At 36.4% G+C, this 19,277-nt stretch overlaps 1 protein-coding gene across 22 annotated transcripts in view; it reads right to left on the bottom strand.

The window, feature by feature from the left end:
• The window catches only part of WDR47 (WD repeat domain 47), a 119,791-nt gene that overhangs the window by 33,799 nt on the left and 66,715 nt on the right, over positions 1-19,277 (bottom strand). For all 22 annotated transcript variants that reach the window (XM_072754430.1, XM_072754428.1, XM_072754421.1 and 19 more), the window contains 5 exons: positions 18,344-18,384; positions 14,151-14,317; positions 11,496-11,579; positions 6,379-6,463; positions 4,193-4,995 (listed from right to left, as the gene is read on the bottom strand). In XM_072754430.1, coding sequence (XP_072610531.1) covers positions 4,193-4,995; positions 6,379-6,463; positions 11,496-11,579; positions 14,151-14,308 — 1,130 coding nt within the window. In that variant the 5' untranslated portion in view covers positions 14,309-14,317; positions 18,344-18,384. The remainder of the gene's footprint in view (positions 1-4,192; positions 4,996-6,378; positions 6,464-11,495; positions 11,580-14,150; positions 14,318-18,343; positions 18,385-19,277) is intronic.

Raw genomic sequence — 19,277 nt, 5'->3', positions numbered from 1 at the left:
ATGCAAGGAGCCCGACGTGGGACTCGATCCCGGGTCCCCAGTATCACACCCTGGGCTGCAGGCGGCGCTAAACCCCTGCGCCACCGGGGCTGCCCCCCTTTCCAATATTTTTAATGTATACGAATTAGTAAGCTTAATATATTCTATCAGGTTGTTCCTAATATTTCTTCTTTCCATAGTAACTCGTTCAAAATTTTAAAAACTAACATCATCCAAAATACCACAGACAAATATGGATTACTTATTGGCACAAGGCACCGTGGGAATATGTACAAAAGTAAAACGATCTTTGCCTTGAAGGAACTGGATTATGAGATGGCTTCTTAATGGCCTCTCCAGGCAGAAGTATGTAAGACATAACAAACTACAGGTCTAGGGTTCAGGAAGCAGAGCTAAATAGTCATCTTCACAAAGGCACCACTGATTAGGAGCTTTCTAATTGGTAAGTTAGGAGCTTTCTCAACATACATAATCAGACATATACTCAGAGGAGGAAGTAAAAGATTTAGGAAAAACTTTCAGCTACCATTCAGTGCTGTAACCTAATAATAACAAGAGGTCCCATTTTATGTCCACAAGACAGATTTTTTAAGTTATTAACTGTATATAGAATAAAATGACCTTCATAAGGTAACATTCAATTTTGCAAATTATATACCATTTCCACATACATTATCTCATTTAACTTGCACAGTAACTTGTGAAATAGATTGTGACTCCCATTTCACAGATGAGGAACAAAGGGATTTTCCTAAATAATATAGCCAGTAAATAAAACTAGAATTTGAATCCAGATCTTCAGGCTCCAAATCCAATGCAGACCCATTTCTGAGAATTTTTTTTTTTTTTTGGCATTCAATTTTGAGATCATTACACTGAATAGCCAAAGTTTATATATTTCAACTCGTTTTTCTTCCTTTTTTGAGTTTATGTTTGAGTGAAAAGCTATCTTTGCAAAACACTACACACTTTCCTATAAACCTTTCTTTTATGTTTTAATTTTTCTTGTTCACCATAGTAACCCAATCACTATACCTGGATGCAGCATGGTGCTAGCACAGAGTAGACACTCAAATATTTTTAAACAAATATGGACTTCAAACATGAATTACCACAAATAAGAGGTTTCTTCATGTGGCATCTTCAACATAATTGATCTAATTAAACTTCCCAATATTTTAACATTACACCTAAAATATTTTTAAAGACAAAGTTACCTTTTTCCAAAGTAAATTTTTATACTTTATCCACAGCACAACAGCTCTCCCATAGCATGCTATTAGCAGCCCTTTTGACATATTGTCATGACCAGGAGTGTGACACTCAGAAGGGGAGAAATTTATATTTACTAAGCACCATTTACATACTTGCCACTCTGCTAAGAGCTTTGTCTCACTTCACAAGACAACACCCTATTTTACAGAGGTGGTCATTTAGGCTCAAAGAAATTAAGGAACTGTCTCAAGGTCACACAACTGATAAATGGCAAAGCTATTATTCAAGCCCAAGTCTGACTCCAAAGATCACATTCTATTCATTATTTCACACTGCTTTGTCTCATAATTTTTCCAATTTCACAGCATGACAATTGTTTTCTGGGATACTGCTACTGCTCAGCTAATTACACATGTATTACTCACTTTTTGATAGGTCACTTTTTACCTCTCTGCTTATCCTGTAATCTAGTAACTTATCTTCCACTTTTTTCCATCGTTATCCAGTTATTCCTCAATATCTACTACTTTCTTTTCATTGGCAACAGCAAATGTAGAGTCATATCTGGCTGGATTTTTATGTTCTCCTTCTTTATAAAGACAATCTCACTGGTGTACAAGTCCAAACATGTCACTCATTATACTGACCAAGAAGTTCTGATCATCTTATGTATTCAGAATATCAGCAGTTCCCCAGAACTAAAGCTTAACATCCTAAACACTGAAAATTTTCTTTAGAGATTGGAAAGTCCAAGAAAAGTTTAAGATAGTTTCTACTGGGGATCCCTGGGTGGCGCAGCAGTTTGGCGCCTGCCTTTGGCCCGGGACGCGATCCTGGAGACCCGGGATCGAATCCCACATCGGGCTCCCAGTGCATGGAGCCTGCTTCTCCCTCTGCCTGTGTCTCTGCCTCTCTCTCTCTCTCTGTGACTATCATAAATAAATAAATAAATAAATAAATAAATAAATAAATAAATAAAAAGATAGTTTCTACTGATGCTCAAGACTCTCTATTCCTTTGGGATTTAGATAACAGGATGCTCCTATATTGTTATATTCATCCATCTTCATGACTAGATATTATCTCTATCTTTCAAGTAGAGCAATAAGATGCCTTAAGAAGTCACCCTAGGCTTTAGACGAGATCAGGAGCATTCAGGGTGGTATGGCCGTAGACACCCTAGGCTTTAGGAAGTCTCCTCACTTAACATCCTAAAATCCTCCTTTCTCTTTAAGGAATATTAAAGAAGATATCACAATCCCCTCCTCTATAATCCTATAGCAACTTAATAGAAAATGATTCCAAAAAAAAAAAAGAAAAGAAAATGATTCCATATGTATTTATCTTGGATTTCTTATGTCTTAACTAAAGATTTCTTCTGACTTTAACTGGAAAAAGAAATTCCAAGTCCAGTGCTCCCTTCTCCTCAATAAAGAATACCTCTAACTATCTTATATGAATAAGGTTTAGTTTTTGTGTTCTTTCAATAAATTTTTGCAGTCAGTAGTAATACTTCAGAGTATCAATCTGAGTATAGGAAACCAACTATATGTCCCAATGCTTTTCCTGGAAAAGTGAGGCAGGAAAGTTTCTAACTCTTGAAATAAAGAACTGCTAATCAGGAAATTATTCTTTCATGCCAGGTTTATTTTTTATTTTTATTTTTTTATTTATTTATGATAGGCACACAGTGAGAGAGAGAGAGAGGCAGAGACATAGGCAGAGGGAGAAGCAGGCTCCATGCACCGGGAGCCCGACGTGGGATTTGATCCCGGGTCTCCAGGATCGCACCCTGGGCCAAAGGCAGGCGCTAAATCGCTGCGCCACCCAGGGATCCCTCATGCCAGGTTTAAAAGAAAAACTGAGTGATGGCTTTAACACTTATTTCTTTCATGTTTATTAAGAGTTACTAGAAAAAATAAGTGGGAAATATCAGAAAGGGAGACAGAACATGAAAGACTCCTAACTCTGGGAAACAAACTAGGGCTGGTGGAAGGGGAGGTGGGTGGGGTGGGGGTGACTAGGTGGTGGGCACTTGACGGGCTGAGCACTGGGTGTTATTCTGTATGTTGACAAATTGAACACCAATAAAAAATAAATTTATTAAAAAAAAAAAAAAGAGTTACTAGAAAAAACATGGGGCAGCCTGGATGGCTCAGCAGTTTGGCGCCGCCTTCAGCCCGGGATGTGATCCTGGAGACCCAGGATTGAGACCCACTTCGGGCTCCCTGTGGAGCCTGCTTCTCCCTCTGCCTGTGTTTCTGCCTCTCTGTATCTCTCATGAATAAATAAATGGAATCTTAAAAAAAAAAAAAAAAGAGTTACTAGAAAAAACAGAAGTGAAAATAACCAGATATTTTTATGTACATTCACTACTATTTACTATTCAGTACTTTTCACGTGTTCAGTATTGTTTATAGAAAAAAAAAGTGGACATAATCTGCTGTCCTATGATAAGGAATATATATTATAGTCCCAATTTTAAAAAATGTATTCATAGAAAAAAGACTTGTCGTCTATATGTGAGATTATGTGGGATTTTAATTTTCATATTCACACTTCTATATTTTCCAAAATTTCTTCAATGTTCATGTATTGCCTTAATAACCAGCAAAAGAATAATAGGATATAAAGATTCTCCCTGATAATTTTAATTATCAAAATTTTAGAAATGCTTTGTAAAATTTAAGGACTGACTTTCAACTAAAGAGACTTAAACAGGGGCACCTGGGTGGCTTAGTGGGTTAAGCACTGGATTCTTGATTTCAGCTCAGATTATGATTTCAGGATTGTGTGACTGAACCCCACATCAAACTCTGTGCTGGGTGTGCTTGGGATTTTCTCTCCCTCTGCCCCTCCCTATTCCTCCTTCTCTAAAAATAAATAAATAAATAAGAACAATAAATGGACTTGAACATTAAATATACACAATCTCACACTTGCGAATATTTTCTAATTTTTATGAGTAAATACTTACCGTTCAGGGGATTCTTCATAAATACTGTGACATTCTGTATTCTCAAGCATGAGACTTCTACTAAGATTTTGCACACCTGGATAATGGAAGTTAGCAAAGGAGTGTGACATTGGAGAAGTTTTGTTTCCAAGGTCTGAGATTCTCTTATCATGACTGGTTAGTCCACAAGTGAGGCCATCTAAAGCAGGATTCAGAGAGCGGGTCATATAGGCATCAGCTGATTGAGGCCTTCTCATTGGAGATGATGGATAGGGAGAAAGTTTGCTGATAAGGGGAGTCAAGAGATCAGCATATGCAGCTTTTGTAGGTTTCAGAAGTTTGTCAACATGAATATTAAGCATTTTCTGTTCAAAAGCACAAGAGAAGACAGAAGATGGGAGATTCTGAAGCCATGACAATAAACTCAGATCCAAGTCATCACAACCATTACCACACAAAAGGTCAATGCCAAGAAGTACTTCACTTTCTGTAATTTCTTCTCCAGTTGCTTTACTTTGACAAAATTCTACACAGCATTCATAAAGCAGGCCCTTCATTACAAGCTGAAATAAACGATTGTTACTTGCTTTAAAACCAGCCTCACTTAGCTTCCTATCAGCAGGGATGAATTCTGCAACCATAACACAAGCCTCTTCAAAACAGTGAACTCGTGCAGTGCTCGGATTCCAGTCCTTAAATTCGGCATGATTGGTCAGACGAGGCAAAGTCAAAAGCAAACAGAGCTTGCTATAATCATCTTTAGAAGGACAATACTCTTCTAAGGCATGCAAACACTGCACAGCTTCTTGCATGGTAAATTCCAGCTGTAAGAAAAATTTAAGTGATCACTATAAACAGAGATTCTGTGAGATATGAAAACAAGAGTATTTTATTCATATACAAAGATACTTTACAAACTATTCAACTGCAAAAGGATAAACTCTAGTGTCACAGAATATTTGTATAATATGCAAGATAACTTTCAAATCAGGAATCAAAATGCTTTTCACTACTAAAATAAAAATATTAAATAATTTAATTAGTAAATTAAGTTCTAACTACAAAAATAGTGTTCTAAGGGCACCTGAGTGGCTCAATGGTTGAGCTCTGATTTGACTCAGCTCATAATCCTGTGGTCTTGGGACCAAGTCGCTCATCGGGTTCCCTGCATGGACCCTGCTTCTCCCTCTGCCTATGTCTCTGCCTCTCCCTCTCTCTGTGTCTCTCATGAATAAATAAATAAAATCTTAAAAAAAAAAAATTAGGTCTTTTGACTTACACTCTAGAGTTCTTCCCACATTTAAACATCATTATCTAGCAAACATTTCTCTAGTATACATGAAACTCCTCACTGTAATATCTTTTGAGTTTATTTCAATGAACACTTACTAACACTTAATAAGTTTCCTTGGTTTAGATGTAACAGTACTATTATTAAAACTTAAAAAAAAATTTTCTAATCAAAAAAACCCTTCATGCGGTGCCTGGGTGGCTCAGTCAATTACGCGTCTGACTTTGGTTCAGGTCATGATCTCAGAACTGTGGGATTGAGCCCTGTGGCAGGCTCCCCACTCAGGGGGGAGTCTGCCTCTCCTCCTCGCTCTCCCTATGCCCTTCCCTGGCTCATGCTTGCTCTTTCTCAAAGAAAGAAAGAAAGAAATGTTTTAAAAGATTCTTTATATCATTAAATTTAATTTGCCATAAAGGCATAAAGATTTTATCAAAAACCACTTCTGTTGTGCTGAGCACTGGATACTGTAAATAAGTGATGAATCATTGGATTCTATATCTGAAATTATGTTATACAGTATAACAACTAATTGGAATTTAAATAAAAACTTGGGAGGAAAAAACACCTCTGGATCAATGAAAACTGAAAAACAGAAAGAGAAAGGAAACATAATCCAATTCTGGGATAAGAAAGCAGCACAATGTAGCATCTTTAACTCAAACATCTATTACAATCTAAATCACCTTAAACAGGAATGTACACTCTCCAGTCAGCCATTCATTTATCATATTTGCCTAAATCTTGGAACAAGTTTAGAAGCATTACAGATTGAAAGTACTACAGCTGCAAAAGAGTAAATCTTATCCAATTCCCACCTCAAAATTTTGAAAACTCATGATACTGATCTTTTTAGTGTATAAAATACTTATGACTGAAACAAGACTATGGCGCAAACCTTCAGGAATAAAAATCTTACATGCTGGGGCTCATCTTCTGCTGACATTGCATTGTTAACACATAGAGCTTCTAAAAACTTCTGCTTCAGGATAATATAACGAAACCTGTAAAAAATAAAATATGAAATGTTAAAATTAAAAAGCTGAGTTATGGGAAGCCCGGGTGGCTCAGCAGTTTGGTGCTGCCTTCAACCCAGGGCCTGATCTGGAGACCCAGGATTGAGTCCCCAGGAGGCTCCCTGCATGGAGCCTGCTTCTCCCTCTGCCTGTGTCTCTGCCTCTCTCTGGGTCTCTCATGAATAAATAAATAAAATCTTAAAAAAAAATTTTTTTTAAGCTGAGTTATAGCAATGTCAAATATTGGAAATGAAACCCAAGTTCCCAGAGCAAAACTGGACACATTTGTCCTAAAGGACTAATTATTCCCTTAAGAAAAGATTTTTTAAAAATTTTCCAATGTCTCATAAATCAAATGCACTTATAAGTTACTATGACTACATTTGCTTTCAAAAAATTCTTAAAATTCTTAAAAACTGAGGCACCTGGGTGGCTCAGTTAAGCATCTGCCTTCAGTTCAGTTCATGATCCCAGCCAGGGTCTTGGGATCAAATCCCACATCAGGCTCCCCGCTCAGCGGGGAGTCTGCTTCTCTCTCTCCCTTCACACCCTCCCACCCCCATTCATGCTTTCTCCCTAATAAATAAAATCTTTAAAAATATTCTTGAGGGGCAGCCCCGGTGGCGCAGCAGTTTAGTGCCGCCTGCAGCCCAGGGCGTGATCCTGGAGACCCTGGATCGAGTCCCACATCAGGCTCTCTGTATGATGCCTGCTTCTCCCTCTGCCTGTGTCTCTGCCTCTCTCTCTCTCTGTCTCTATGAATAAATAAAATCTTTAAAATATATATATATTCTTGAAAACTTACCACACTGAAGCCACAATTAAAATAATCTCTGTAGTGGGGCACCTGGGTGGCTCAGAGCATGATCTCGGGGTCCTGGGATCAAGTCCCACATCAGGCTCCCCACAGGGAGCCTGCTTCTCCCTCTGCCTATGTCTCTGCCTCTCTCTGTGTCTCTCATGAATAAATAAATATAATCTTTAAAAACGAACTAGGGGTGGTGGAGGGGGAGGTGGGCGGGGGGTGGGGGTGACTAGGTGGCGGGCACTGAGGTGGGGACTTGACGAGATGAGCACTGGGTGTTATTCTGTATGTTGACAAATTGAACACCAATAAAAAATAAATTTATTAAAAAAAAAAAAAAAAAGGGCAGCCCACGTGGCTCAGCAGTTTAGCGCCACCTTCAGCCCAGGGCATGATCCTCGAAATCTAGGATTGAGTCCCACATCACGCTACCTTGCATGGAGCCTGCTTCTCCCTCTGTCTTGTATCTCTGCTTCTCTCTCTCTCTCTGTCTCTCTCTCTGTCTCTCATGAATAAATAAAATCTTTTTAAAAAAAATAAATAAAAACAAAATAATTTCAGTAGTAAATACAACTTAATACTTAAAGGAAAGGAGATTTCTACTTCCAATATTAATTCTGAACAAGAATCAAGTTTTATGGAAGATATCAAATATCATTTAATATGATATCAAAGTCCTTTACATTCAAAATGTTTTGTTTATTATGTTTTATTACTTTGCATTTTATTCAAAATATGTCTTTATTCTTTTCAAAGATAAGAATGGTCTAATAAAAAGCCAACTGAAAGATCATAAGAAATGAACAACATTTCTGAAAAGTCATAAAATAATCCATAAACTTTAAAACTTTTTTTGCAAGTAGGTTCCATGCCCAGCACAGAGCCCAACATAAGGCTTGAACTCACAACCCTGAGATCAAGACCTGAGCTGAGATCAAGAGCTGGATGCTTGACCAACTGAACCACCCAGGAACCTTTAAACTTTAAAACTTTTTAACAGAAATTTTTCAGGGAGAAGAGTCTACTTGACTTGTCCAAGAATTGACAAATGTTGGATGCCTTAAGCACCTTAAAGAGAAATTATTTCTAAGGACTGAAAAGAAAATAATAATGAACCTTCAGTCATTCCTTCAACCACTGTTATGGTAGCAAGTATGTGTCCAATAAAACAAAATCCTTGCCTTCAAAAAGAGGGTCATCTAATAAATTGTATGCAATATGTATACTGTTTCTGCAAGGTCTCAAAGGAGTGTGAAACCAATTCTATTAGAAGAGGTGGGAAGTATAAGGAAAATCTTGTAAGAGCTGACTCTTGGAAGATGACCAGGAATGTGCTATGTAAAGGCAGGAGACAATGAAAGGAATACTATTCCAGATGAATGAACAATATACAAAAGCAAACAGGTATCATATAGAACTAGTGGTATGAATGGAGGATCAAAAAACAATATAAGGCTGTACTTCCATTAATGGTGGAATAACTTGTATCTGGCTAACCTTTCTGCAGATAACAATGATAAACTCTAGATAAAGTTTTTAAAAAATAAGTATTTGAAAGCAATGAAAAACAACAAAAAGCTGGCACAATTAGAGGGAAGTCTATCCTTGAAAAAAAAAAAAGAAACTTTGAGGTGAGATTCAAGGGTATAAGGCCCTCCAGCTGGGGACACTCTCCAGTCAACACAGTGTGAGCTAAAACTCAAGTACAAAGTTGCAGATTCACTTTCTTGAAAAGTCAGCAAACAAGTTGGTGCTGCAAGAGTAACTGAAAAGCAAGGAGACAGCCAAAAAAGAAGGAAGCCATAATGAAAAATGCACAAAAATCCACTATAAAAACTCAGCCCAAATCTTTGGCTGTCCCTCAAACTGAGAAGATGTAAGGGAGACTCCAAGGAGCCCAAAGAAAGCAACAGATGGAAGGCTAATTAACTGAACAAAGATCTCAGCTGGCATACACTGAGAGTGTAATCAAGTTAACTATCTGTATGAATAAAAATCAACACTTTTCAAAGGAAGATAACAGAATCCAGAGTCACAGCAATGAATCCACAATGTGCAGAATACATTTTAAAAATGACTAGATATATTTTTTAAAAGTGACTCATAGATAAGATAAAGGCAAATCAATAGAAATTGAGCCTAAAATGACTTAGAAGTTGGAATTAGCAGACAAAGATTATTAGCAAACACTACCTACCATAAATATGTTCAAGGCCTTAAAGGTAAATATAGTAACAACAAGTAAACAGATGGAAATAGCAGAAAAATTATAAAGTAAATTCTGAAACTGAAAGGTACAATTATCTGAAATGAAAAATTCACTGTTTATGAGCAGACTGCTAATAGCAGAAAAAGGTGCTGGTGAACACTGAAGGCAAATCAGTAGAAATAATCCAGACTGAAGAATACACAGAAAAAAAACTTTTTAAAAACTTAACAGAGCCTCAGTCCTGTGGGACAATATCATCATCTAATACTGTATAGAGTCCCAGAAAGAAAAAGAGCAGAAAAAATATTTTTTTAAAAAAAATTTTTATTTATTTATGATAGTAACAGAGAGAGAGAGAGAGAGGCAGAGACATAAGCAGAGGGAGAAGCAGGCTCCATGCACCGGGAGCCTGATGTGGGATTCGATCCCGGGTCTCCAGGATTGCGCCCTGGGCCAAAGGCAAGCGCCAAACCACTGCGCCACCCAGGGATCCCAGAAAAAATATTTAAAGAAGTAATGGCCAAATTTGATGAAAAATATAAACTTAAAGATTCAAAAAGTTCAGCAAACCCTAAGCAGGAAAAATAACAGAAACTACATGTAAGTACATCATAATCAAACTGCTCAAAGCCAATGATAAAATCTTGTTGCCAGAGTCAGGAGTGGGAAGGGTGGGCAGAACAGGTAAAGTGGAGCCAAAGGTACAAACTTCCAATTATAAAGTAAGTCATAGGGATGTAACGTACAGCCTGGTAACTATAATTAATAATATTGTATTGCATATTTTTAAAAAGATTTTATTTATTTATTCACGAGTGACACAGAGAGGCAGAATCATAGGCAGAGAGAGAAGCAGGCTCCTCGCAGAGAGTTTGATGCAGGACTCGATCCCAGACCCTAGGATCACACCCTAAGCCAAAGGCAGATGCTCAATCGCTAGGCCACCCAGGTGTCCCTGTATTGCACATATTAAAGTTGCTAAGAGAGATCTTAGAAATCTTGCTCACAAGAAAGAAAAATTTTTGTAACTATGTATAGGGATGAATGTTAACTAGACTTACTGTAATGATTTCACAATATATACAAATATGCAATTACTATATTGTACAACCGAAGCCGATATAATGTTATTTGTATGTTAAATATATCTCAATTTAAAAAAAAGGAATAGGGGATCCCTGGGTGGCCCTGCTTCGGCCCAGGGCATGATCCTAGAGTCCAGGGATCGAGTCCCGCCCGCATCAGGTTCCCTGCATGGAGCCTGCTTCTCTCTCTGCCTCTGTCTGCCTCTCTCTCTGTCTGTCATGAATGAATAAATAAATAAAATCTTTAAAAAAAGAAAAAAAGAAAAATCTTGAAGGCAGTCAAGAAAAAATAAAGAAAAAGGAAAAGGAAACATACAAGATAATCAGGTATGTCATACATCAGCTGTCATACAAACACAGCTAAGTATTCATCAGAAATAATGGAGGCCAGGAGACAATGGAATGACATTTTTTTTTTGGAATGACATCTTTAAAATCTTTATACTAGGGACGCCTGGGTGGCTCAGCAGTTGAGCATCTGCCTTTGGCTCAGGGAGTGATCCCGGAGTTCCCGGATTGAGTCTCACATCGGGCTCCCTACATGGAGCCTGCTTCTCCTTCTGCCTGTGTCTCTGCCTCTCTGTATCTCTCATGAATAAATAAAAATATTTAAAAACAAAAACAAAAAAAAACTTCATAATATTATGAGGTAACAACTGTTTCAGATATGGCCCTTGTGACTTTTTGTATAGACACTACCAAAACAGGTAGGTTTATGTATCAGATTTTCAACCAACTGAAGTACATGCAACTTGTCCTCTAGAAGTACTCCAACTCAATTGGATTGAGTATACCATTTTCTAGGAAAGCTAAGCAGGAAAGTTTAAAAACACAGCCTTATTTTTACATTTTTGTTTATTGTTTTGTTCTGCTAAGCTTCTACCAATGATAAGACATTAAAAACTCCAGAAGAAATCTTACCTTTTTTTGTCAAATTTTTCCATACATTCTAGAGGCTGAATGAACTGAAGAACTTCATCCCACTGACCATCAAGGATTAGCTGCCTATATAAAGAAAAAAACTCATGCATGTTATCAAATTTGGGTTATACTAATTAAAAGCAGAATAAATATGATAGCGTTAAACTTCAGTCTGAAAAAAACAAAATGAAACAAAAACTTCAGTATGAAATCTGTAATGAGGTTAACATTGTATTTGGTTCCTCAAACATTATAATTAAATAAATTTTTCATAACATTTGTAACTACATGTCCTCTTTGTGCTCTGCAACCACTTCTCATCCTAATACACCTGTGTTTTCACCTATATAAAAATACTGGACTAAGTCTAAAAGTTTATTTTCCTATTTATCTTACAGTTTTAAAGCTCTTTCATATTTTTTAGGGGCCAGTGTGTGGGTATGTTCCAGACTCACCAAATCAGTGGTTCTTAATTGGGTCAATTTGCCCGCAAGATATCTGGTAATGTTTGGAGACATTTTGGGTTGTCACAATTAGGGGTGCTACTGGCATCAACTGGGTATAGGTCAGAGATGCTGCTAAACATGCTACAAATGACAGGACAACCCACACACCTCCACAAGACAAAGAATTATCCAGCCCAAAATGTTACTAAATGCTGAGGCTGAGAAATCCTGCTCTAAATTTTGATTTCTACATCTTTCAGGCATTTTACACTCAAACTTATATTCTGAGAATAAAAACAGCAAGGAAAAAAATTAAAAAATAAAAACAGCAAGGAATAAGATCAGATTTCATCCTACTTTAGTGGTCTATAGGAATTTCCAAAAGCTATAAAACATTCTTATTGCTGCCCTTTTATAATAACAATTTCCCTACTTTAGGATTTTTAGAACAGTAAAATTTTAAAAGGGATGGGCAGGAAGATCTATATCAGATTGTCAACTTTTGAGTCTGCAAATAAGGAATATTAATAAAAAGCAATCGTGCTATATATAATAATTTTATAAAGAGTTGTTTTAATATTCAAAAAGTAGGAAGACATAATTTCAAAGGCTAGTCCTTTAAGATAAATATGTTTAGTTTAAAAATGTACTGTTCTGGGGTACCTGGGTGGCTCAGTGGTTGAGCATCTGCCTTTGGCTCAGAGTCCTGGGATCAAGTCCCACACTGGGCTCCCCAGAGAGAGCCTGCTTCTCCCTTTCCCTCTGCACATGTCTCTGCCTCTCTCTCTCTCTCTCTCTGTCTCTCATGAATAAACAAAATCTTTTAAAAAATAAAAAAAAAAGTAACTTGCTATTCAAAAATTCTTTTTTTTTTTAAGATTTTATTCATTCATTCATGTGAGACACAGAGAGAGAGACAGAAAGCCACAGGCAGAGGGAGTAGCAGGCTCCCCACAGACAGCCCGATGTGGGACTTGACCCCAGGACCCAGGGATCATGACCTGTGCCAAAGGCCGACACTCAACCACTGAGCTACCCAGGTGCCCCCCTATTCCAAAATTCTTTGCATTTCACCTCATATCAGTAAAACTTCATCTAGAAACTCAATAGGTTCTTGGAAGGGGGATTATTTTAGAGCCACTGCTAAATTCCAGGAGTAGCAATGCTTGAAAGACAGGGCCAAAAGAATGATAGGTTCCTGACAATTATTAACTAAGCTCCGTAGAGCTAAATGACATTCACAACATCAAATACAGGGAAGTTCAAGGAATTTAAATAAATTCTCTTTAATATATTGAAGGGTTTTTTTAAAGTTCCTTTTTCATGACTTAGGAATGCTTCATTTTTTGAGGCTTTTCATGTCACAAAATGCCATATGTCCAAGAATCTGTACTCTTTGCCAAAGATATTCAGTATCACATAAGCAGAGAATACATTTTCTGTCTGGAAATTTGTGTTTTTCTTTTTCCATCCAATTCAAGTTAGAATATATTTAGCCTCCCATTTTGGCAAATATGTTAATTCCCTTTTGCTCTACAATTCCAAGAATCTTGTTCTAAGGAAATAATCCAAGATACAGAAAGTCACATGTACAAAAGATACTCAGTAGAGCATTTATTTAAGATAAATTGGAAATAACTTGTCTAAAAATAGAGGAATCTTTAGAAAATTAAATTTAAAATTTTTACAATATAAATTTGTAATAACACAGAATCCTTATGATGTTAATGGATAAAGAAGGACACTAAATTATAAATGAAACAGAATTGCTGGGTTTTTTAAAAATATGCACAGAAAATTATCAGTATGTAGTGTGTCTAAGTGGTGGGTGATTTTTCTTATTTTTATATATTATGTATAATGAATATGTTTATATTCACTTCTATGGCAAAAAAACGGTATTGCAGAAATATTTTATTTATCTTTCTGGAGTCTCTGGTTTCTTGAAATCAAGTATTTTTTGTGATGATGCCACAACCATAACGGAATTGTAACTCCAGTTTTTTTAATGGACCTCTGGATCTTACTACTGAAAACATTCTATATAAAACATTATTTTGTTAATGTTCCATTACAAAAACATTATTTTTAAAAATTATATAGCTTTTTCATGACTATAACTACCTACCCATAGTACACATATTACCTTATTAATACGTAACACTTCTTTGGAAGAGCTGCAAACCTCATAATACTAATGAAATCATACCTTAGAAAAAGCATATCATCTGAAAATAGGCCATTTATGACTCCACTTTCCTTCTCAAGGGCCAACATACTAATGTGAAGCTTCTTTGAATTCAAGAAGTCTAAAATTAGCTTAATGATTTCAACCTCTTTTACATTCACTGTTTCTTCCGCCGTCATGTTGATAGCCTAAATATTAAACCAAACAAAAACAAAAATTAGTCTTACTGTTTTATTTCTAAGTGTTATTAACTGTCTGGAACTACACATAAGAGATTTCTTGGAAATAGTACAGGTATTTTGAAGTGAAATTAATTTAGTATTTATCAAAACCAGTCATTCTTTAAGATGTAATAAAGGTTATAACTGTAATTTTTTTAAGTCCTTATCTTTGAGAGATACACAATGAATAATACAGATTAAATGATATAAAGTCTGTGATTTGCTTCATAATAATACAAGAGGAGACTGGGAGAGGTAAACAGGAAACAAGAATAATCATGGCTCTTGAAGTAGGTAATGGGTAAATGGAAGTTCACATATTTGCTATGGTCTGAACATTTGTGTCCTCTCAAAATTAATCTATTGAAATCCTAATCTCCAAACTGATGGTATCAGGATGTGAAGACTTTGGGAGGTGATTAGATCTGATTAGATCTGACTTGGTGGGGTTAGTGTCTTTCAAGAGGCCCCAGAAAGCTAACCCAACCCTTCCACCTTGTAGGGATGCAATGAGAAGACAGCAGTCTGCAACCAGAAAGAGAATTCTCATCAGAACCTGACCATGATAACACTCTGATCTTAGATTTCCAGCTTCCAAAGCTGTGAGCAATAAATTTCTGCTATTTATAAGCCAGTCTATGGTATTATGTTACAGCAACCCAAATGGACTGAGACAATATTATTCTGCCTATTCTTACATATTTTAAAATTTTGCCATAATAAAGAATATTTTAAAAAGTCACTAATAACCAAACCACGTTTAGCTTTGTTCTAAATACCTTTCTTTAAGTATACACTCATTCAGTATGCACTTAACTTTTTTTCTTTGACAGGCACAGTTCTATACTTAGGAAAAACTGGCTTTGTCCTTAAGAAGCTTATAGTCTACCAGCAACATGTAAAATGTTATTTATACCTTGTACTTTGGAGCCAAACAAAGCAAGGCTAGTTAAAAAGTGCAACGTTAAAAAAAGTTAAAATTAAAAAAAAAAAAAGTGCAACGTTAAGTCATACTGGTACTATCAACCTAAATGTGAAACAAAGATATTTCAACTCTCTACAAGCTCTTTTTTTATCTTTAAGTGTGCAGTGATACAACTGATCACATAGGTTATAAACTCATAAAGATTTAGAACTAGGAGTAATTCTGAAGGTATTTCACAGATGAGGCCACACAAGTTAAATGGCCTACGTTGTTGCAATTTTCAAATGATAAGGCTCAGAGCAATACAAAAGACTAGACTACCGTGCTAAGGAGATTAGCTGCAGATGCGTTATCAGATCAAACAGACTGCAAGTACATCTTTCTCACAGTATCAACTTTAACCAAGGTCACAGAAACAAATACATATATGTATGCAAACGTTAATTTTTTTCCAATTTATTATTTTGTCAATTAATTTCTTCATAATGATAAGTGCAAATGTCTAGCATACTAGAATACTCCTATGAAATGAAGACATTTTCTTTCTTAGGTAGAGAAGGTGGTAGGGTAAATAAGGGACAGAAAACATGGGGAGATAATTATATGATTCAAATATTTAATGACATTAGACTAAGCTAATCTCCTACATCCACCCCAACAATATGGACATGCTTGCCTCAAGAAACAAACAAATCACCAATCTCTCTCAGCAGAGCAGCTGCCCCAGTTCCCCATGCTTTGAGTTTCTCTTTGCTCTCTGCTGAGGTAACTGTCCTCCTGTTCATAGACTTTGTTCAGAAGAGGATACACTATGAAAGATATTTCTACTCAGTAAATTTTTTTTGAAGATTTTATTTATTTATTTATTTGACAGAGCAAGAGGGCACAAGCAGGGGGGAGCAGCAGAGGGAGAAACAGGCTGCTGAGCATGGAACCAGACGTGGGGCTCCGTCCCAGGACCCTGGAATCATGGCCTGAGTGGAAGGCAGACACTCAACTGACTGAGCCGCCCAGGTGCCCCTCTACTCAGTAAATTCTAATTACATTTCAGACCTGCTTCCCTGATATTACACCTAAAGCACAATGATTAGTGATTTTAGCATTTTCCAAACCTTCATATAATTCTTACTAGCATAAGAATGGCTTTTACTAATTTAGTTATCAGAAAAATAATTGCCCCCTCCATCTCTTAAGTTCTTAAAGGGCACTTCACTTATATCACTATGTACTAACCATACAACCTAGTGCAGAAGTGAGATGCAATTTCTAGTGTTGTTCAATATACCCAATGATACTGAATACTTTGCCTCCATTTATTCAATATTCAGTCTTAATATGGAGTAACTCTTGAGTTACTATAAATCTATGGCAACAGGCCCACTTTAAATCATAACTACAAGTTTAATGCTGACATCATTTCTGATTAATAAAGCCTAAGAAAAGAAATACATTCTTACAAATACATATTCTACACTGACTTTACATTTAAGGTTTGAATAGCTACAGGAAATGTATTCTAATTAACCTAAATTGGTCAGGGTTTTTTTTTTTTTTTTTAAATTGGTCAGGGTTTTTAAAAAGACAAGCGTTAAATCTATACTCTGAAATTCCTAGGAGAAAAGTATAGTATTTTAACCACCCAACCTAGAATTTTACTTCTTATAAGATTCACTGTTGTTGGATATAATATAAAACATAGATAAAGGGGCACCTGGGTGGCTGTCAGTTAAACATCTGCCTTCAGCTTAGGGTCCTGGGATCGAGACCCACATCAGGCTCCCCGCTCAGCAGGGAGTCTGCTTCTCCCTCTCCTTTTCCCCTGCTTGTGTTCTCTCAAATAAATAAATTCTTTAAAAAGCAAAACACAACAAACATAGATATATGTTTAAAGACTGTATCTTATTCTTTTTTAACCACCTTGTATTACTGAAACATTTATAGAGGTACCCAAAATCCTACCTATATAATTTAGAAATTAAGAACATTATGATAAATAAAAATTAAAAAAAAAAAAAAAAAAAGGATCCCTGGGTGGCACAGCGGTTTGGCGCCTGCCTTTGGCCCAGGGCGCGATCCTGGAGACCCGGGATCGAATCCCACATCGGGCTCCCGGTGCATGGAGCCTGCTTCTCCCTCTGCCTATGTCTCTGCCTCTCTCTCTCTCTGTGACTATCATAAATAAATAAAAATTAAAAAAAAAGAACATTATGAATAGAAGTTTTAAAGGTAACATAACATACAAAAACATAATTCATAAACATTTTAAATTTCCTTGAACAATTAATCCCTACAAAGCTAGCATTTTTCTCTAATTCAGAAGTAGAATTCAATAATAAATGCTTCATCCCCCATCCTCATGGGAGATATAAAAGAATTAACTAGTTTAGAAACGACTAAAATTATCTTTTAAAACGAGATGCACAGTATGTTAAATGTTCAATAAACGTTAGTTGAATTAACTTAAGATGCAAGAATTAATGAAGAGATGTCTAAAAATGTACAGAGTAGATGATTTTCTTTCCTACTATTCTAAAAGCCACTCAAAAGGATAGAGGCGAGCCTAGATGGCTCAGCAGATTGTCAACTCTCGGTTTTGGCTCAGGTCCTCATCTCATGGATCATGGGAATCCAGCCCCGAGTTGGGCTCCATGCTCAGCGGGAGCCTGCTTGGATATTCTCTCCCTCTGCCCCTTCTCCTGCTCCCACTCCCACTCTCTGAAATAAATAAGTAAATCTTTAAGAAAGGAGTGGGGGCTCCTGGGTGGCTTAGTTGGTTAAACATCTGCCTTTGGCTCAGGTCATGATCCCAGGGTCCTGAGATCTAGGCCTGTTTCTTCCCTGCTGAGTGAAAAACTGCTTTTCCCTTTCCCTCTACCCCTGTCCCTGCTTGTGTGTGTACTTTCTCTCTTAAATAAATAAATGAAATCTTAAAAAAAGAAATAAATGAAATCTTAAAAAAAGAAATAAAAGGATAGACCTCTGGCTCTTTAATCTATTTAGCCAAAGTCAGCTCTGACAATAGCTTAGGTAAACACACCAGCCCATGGCAAATGCGAACAATTACTCACCAGGCAGAATTTCTGTAGGGCCAAGAATAAAGTGTTTTCCACTGAAAATAGAAAACAAAATGAAAAAAAAATTTAGAAGGTGTCAGTATTTCCATAATAAATGACAAATTTACCTATAAAATTTCACAAAAACATTTCTATGGATTTTCCTTTAAGAAGTAAGTTTTTACTAATATCTAACCCTGGACTCGGTAAAATAAGGAAATAAGTTTTCCTCCATAATAAGTACTTCTGGATACCAGTTGGAAAATAGTATTTCAGTACTTAAATATAATATCAACAGAAACTAAATTCTAGATGAGGTCTCTATCCTCATACTGAGCTTAATCTCAAACAAATTAGAAGAATATATTAAGGGGCAAGAAATAAAATTATTTTCAGAAATCTAAGATTATGGGGCACCTGGGTGGCTCAGTTGGTTAGGCATCTGCCTTTGGCTTGGGTAATGGTTCCAGGACCCTGGGATAAAGCCCCACATCTGGCTCTCTGCTCAGCGGGTAGCCTGCTTCTCCCTCTCCCTGCTGCTCTGCCTACTTGTGCTCTCTCTCTGCCAAATAAATAAATAATTTTTTAAAAAAAAATCTAAGATTAAAGGTAAAATGTTAACAAGAAAAAAAGGCAGAATGTCAACAGAAATATATTGACTTCTATGTATATTTCTATACATAGATATGGAAAGAGTTTCATGAAAAAATATCAGTGGTAGCTTTCTAATCAAATATAACTATGTTTTAAATGTTCCTTTACAGTAAGGAACATTCAAAGTGTTCCTTTACTTATAATACAGATAAGGAAGGAAGAAAAATGCACCAAGCTAAGAATGATTCATAAGTATAAAATTAAGGGAATCAAGGTACAGCCATTATAAATTTTATAGTCAAGAAAAGAATGCTTAAGAACGACTCTATTAATCTCCAACTCCATCCCATACAAT

Source organism: Vulpes vulpes, chromosome 3, assembly GCF_048418805.1.
Source record: "Vulpes vulpes isolate BD-2025 chromosome 3, VulVul3, whole genome shotgun sequence".
Taxonomy (NCBI): Eukaryota; Metazoa; Chordata; class Mammalia; order Carnivora; family Canidae; genus Vulpes; species Vulpes vulpes.
The sequence above is the reverse complement of the archived record's forward strand: the minus strand, read 5'-3'. Positions and strand labels throughout refer to the sequence as shown.